At 53.4% G+C, this 4,133-nt stretch overlaps 1 protein-coding gene across 4 annotated transcripts; it reads right to left on the bottom strand.

The window, feature by feature from the left end:
• Nucleotides 1–2,162: 2,162 nt before the first annotated feature.
• On the bottom strand, nucleotides 2,163–2,917 carry IQCF6 (IQ motif containing F6). Of its 4 annotated transcripts, none has more exons than XM_054482067.1 (2): nucleotides 2,795–2,917; nucleotides 2,163–2,591 (listed from the first exon to the last, which is right to left on the bottom strand). In XM_054482067.1, the coding sequence occupies exons 1-2, from the start codon at nucleotides 2,807–2,809 to the stop codon at nucleotides 2,223–2,225; spliced, it is 384 nt and encodes a 127-aa protein (XP_054338042.1). In that variant the 5' UTR covers nucleotides 2,810–2,917; the 3' UTR covers nucleotides 2,163–2,222. The 4 variants fall into 4 exon arrangements, with proteins under 4 accessions (XP_054338042.1, XP_054338044.1, XP_054338045.1 ...); XM_054482069.2 differs by having other exon boundaries at nucleotides 2,163–2,587; nucleotides 2,795–2,817; XM_054482070.1 differs by having other exon boundaries at nucleotides 2,738–2,809.
• Between the last annotated feature and the right edge of the window lie 1,216 nt (nucleotides 2,918–4,133).

The following is a 4,133-nucleotide window of genomic DNA, read 5'->3' as shown; positions in this document are numbered from 1 at the left end:
ACACTGGCCACAGACCTCACTGTTAAAGAGGAGCCTTTCTCCTGACTCCCATCCCATGCCTCATTCACCTCCTTTTCCTTGGGGCTCTCCAATGCCCACTGCCTACAGGTCCAGACCATCCCTAGCTTCTCCCCTGACCACCAGCAGGACACCCAAAGTGGAGTGGTGGTGAAGGCTTTGGATGAAGCTTGGCTTTCTTGGGCTAGCCCTTGAGTCTCATTGCTCACAGCTGGGTGGTGCCATCTTCTTGAGATCCTGTCTACCTGGGACAAGAGGTCTCACTCATGTTCCCCTCAAGAGCCCCGCCCATTCAGCCCCCAGCTACCAAGCTGTGTCTTCCTGTTTCCAAAAGTTTTTGACCCAAAGTGGTGCTCCCACTGGATTCCTATTTCACTTGGCATTGTTAACATATCAGAGAGCAGGAAGCCTTGATGACCTGTCTCCTCTGTTCAGCATGAAATTCTGTAGAGCATCCCCAAGTGGGACTGCATGGGCCAGCTGAGAAGGGCTTAACTCAGCAGTTCCCAAACCAAGACTGCACTTTGGAATCCTGATGCCAGGCCTCATACCAGCCCACTTAAAGCAGAATCCCTGGGTGGATCCAGGTATCATTATTTTTTTTAGTGTCCTAGGGGATTGCAATGTCCTATGTTGAAAATATATAACTCAGAGATTTAACCATTGCCAATCCAGGTTTTAAACACCTCTCACTGTTGGGGTAGCACCTAACGGGTTAGTCACACAGAGTTCCTATTATGCCCAGTTGCAGACCTATCTAGTTTCATACCACTCACTGCTGTGAGTAGGAGGTGGGCAGAGCTGTATCCAGCGCCACTAAATGAGTTCCTTTGGAAGAGCGGGATTCAGTCAGAAAGTCCAAGTACCCAGTTGCTTCACTGCCACCTGCAGCTACTGCAGATGATGGGTGTCAGGCTGAACCCTGAACCCTCACATCTGCTACAGCTGTTCTGGAGACTCACCCCCAACATACACACACACACACCCCCACGGATTAGGGAAAGTGTCACCCAGCTGCAAGGCATGAAGACCCCTGCACACCTCCCCTCCCACCGCTCCTGCAGGGCCCACCATGGAAAGACCCTGCGGAGGGTTGCAGACCTCAGACTTCTGGGATGGAGGTTCACACAAACATCTGAGGGACACAAGCTGAGAGTGAGGGGCCTTGGGCATGGATGACAAAGCAGAGACAGTGAGAGACCACATGAGAGATGGTTGCGCCATAGGTGCCCAGAGACAGAGGGAGACTCAGCAAAGCAGTGGCCCAGCAGCACCCACCTAAGGCAGGCCCAGCAGAGGGTGAGACATCCTGGGGGGAGGCCAGAGAGGGGACATGGGGGTGGACGAGGAGCACAGCTGCTTCTGAGGACAAGATAGGATTTAGAGGCTGTGTGCCCAATGACCTCCAGTGGCAGAGGGACAGCCCTTTCCCCTGCCTACCCCTAGTCCTCTGTTTGTTTACCTGCCCCCATCCATGCCACCCCCACCACCATCCCCCCACAGCCCCCGAGTCTCTCTCCCCTCCCCGATCCCATGCCTGGTTCTCCCAGGAAGTGCCCAGCAGAGGGGAGGGAAGCCTTGTTGTTCAGCCCCAGGGTGGGGAGGCGGCAGGCACAGCTGCTGCCCTCAGCTCCTGCTCTGGCTTCCCCAGGGGCTGGCTCTGGCTGGCTGCTCCCCGACTCCCTTCCCCACCATAAGGCACAGCGTCTGTCCTGCTGTTGCCCAGCTGAAGTGCCATGTCCTCCTGGCTCCCTGCCAAGCACTCTGCCGGCCCTGAGGGCCTTGCCAAGCACAGGCCTGTGGAATCCTGGCCTTCCCAGCTGGCCCTGGCTGCAGCCAGACTCTCTGATCTTCTGATCTGAATGGAGATGCCTGGACAGGGGCTGCAGGAAACTAAAGCCCAATGCCTACTCCCACCGTGGAAGGGGCCAAAATCAGGCTGACTGAGGCATCAGTGCTTGACCTGGGCCCTGGGGTCTCTCTTGGATGCAAGACTGTCCCGGTATGCTGCTAGGAACAGGGGCCTAGGGTTGGTGACCTGAGGAAAGGGGCTCTAGCCCACACCGGGGAATCTTTCTGGGGGGAAGGCAGAAAAGTTAGGGGCTGAGCCCTCCTCCATGAGTCTAATCTCCAAAGGGCAAGTGTATGGTCAGTAAAGGTCTTTATTGGAAGAGAGATCCAGCCTCCTTGGCTCTGTCAGCGCCCTAGGTCATGAGGATTTCGATGTCAAGCTCCAGCCGGCTGGCTCTGACCTCATAGCGGCCCCGGATCAGGCCTCGGGTTTGGCTGGCATGCCAGCGCCAGTGAGACTGGATGATGCAGGCCGCTTGGCGTGCCTGGAGGAACCGCCTGCGGGCCTGCCACATTCGAACCTGTGCCTGCACCTTCACCACCGCCCACTCCTGGCAGGTATAGAGTCTTAGTGCCAGGCGCCGTCTTTGCTCCAACATCTTGGCCTGCATCGACCTCCACCAGCACTGGATGACCCAGGCTCTTAGTGCTGAGTGCAGTAACGTCCGGCGCACCATGTTGCCACGCCACCATGACTGAATCTTTATGGCTGTCTTCTCTAACTGATCGGGGGGAAGGAAAAACAGGGAGATGCTCAATGGGGGACCCTCCCCTCCTGTTCCTATCCCCCGGAAAGAAGGCCTGGCCCAGGTGCCCCTGACTTCTTGTTTCTAGGGCCCAACCATCTTGTTTCCAATCCCCCACTCACATTTAGACACGGTTCATTACCTGTTAGGTAAGTCCCTACTGCAAGGGTCTTACTCACATTTTGCGTGTCCATGGCCTTGATCCTTAGGGTCTACTTATCTGTCATTTAGGCCACCCTTGTCTTTAGCCCCACCCTCAACTGTTAGTCACACCGCCATCATTGGACTCCGCCCACTTGCACACAAGACTCCACCTCATCAGGTCCTGTCTGCGCACATAATAACCGCATCTCTCTCTCCTCTTCTCTTGCTTGCATCTCTTTTGCTTTATTGATTCCCACCACTTTGGGAGCCTACCATTATCTCTTGCCTTCAGTTTATTTCCCAGCCCCAGTGGCATTCCTGATCCTCCTGATGGCAGTGAAGAGAGAGTCATGCAGCTTACCCACAAAGAAGGAGTTTTACTTTAAGCCTCTACTCATAGCCAATTTGGATTTCCTGAAGCTTAAGTGTCAGGGCGCCTGTCGGGGCCCGAGGAACGTGTTTACAGAGCTGTATATTTTTGGGTAAAATTTGTGAAAGCAAGATATTTCAGCTGCAATTGGAGAAGACCTCTGTCTCTCTTCCGTCTTACTCCCTCTCTCACTCACCTCCTGTTGAGCGGGGTGGAAGGGCAGCCTCTTTTGCCGTGAGACTAAGGGAAGGCTGAGTTGGAATAAACTCAGTTGTTTTTTTTTCTTTTTTTTTTTTTGAGACGGAGTCTCGCTCCGTCGCCCAGGCTGGAGTGCGGTGGCACAATCTCGGCTCACTGCAAGCTCCGCCTCCCGGGTTCAGGCCATTCTCCTGCCTCAGCCTCCTGAGTAGCTGGGACTACAGGTGCCCGCCACCACGCCCGGCTAATTTTTTGTATTTTTAGTAGAGACGGGGTTTCACTGTGTTAGCCAGGATGGTCTCGATCTCCTGACCTTGTGATCCGCCCGCCTCTGCCTCCCAAAGTGCTGGGATTACAGGCGTGAGCCACCGCGCCCGGCCTAGACTCAGTTTAACAGCATAGATTTATGTGGTTCACAGTCACCCTTGGGAACACATAAATCCTTGCTAGCCATTCTGCTGTTGCTGTGTTCATTCACCTTGCTCATGGCGTGAAGATGCAGGAACAGAAGCACTGCTATCCAATAGGAACGTGTCTTCCAGTGCTGGCACCAAAAGTATTTGGGCAGGGGAGGAAAAGTAAGTGTGAAAAGTATGGAACCAGAAGCCAGTCTGTAGAAAATTCTTCCTGTTATTAGATGTGTAAAACTATAAGTGGAAGGTTAAAGTCTCATTGATGCCTGATTGAAATTGAAGTTCTCTCTTGTCAGGAATATGCTTGACAATGCAATGATACAATTTTAAACATTTCATACTTTTTTCTTTTCTTGGTGGGAATTTTGTGAAATGGAATTTATCTGAATTTCT

This window comes from Pongo pygmaeus, chromosome 2 (assembly GCF_028885625.2).
Source record: "Pongo pygmaeus isolate AG05252 chromosome 2, NHGRI_mPonPyg2-v2.0_pri, whole genome shotgun sequence".
Lineage (NCBI taxonomy): Eukaryota > Metazoa > Chordata > Mammalia > Primates > Hominidae > Pongo > Pongo pygmaeus.
Note: the sequence above shows the minus strand (reverse complement) of the source record. Positions and strands in the feature narration are given on the sequence as shown.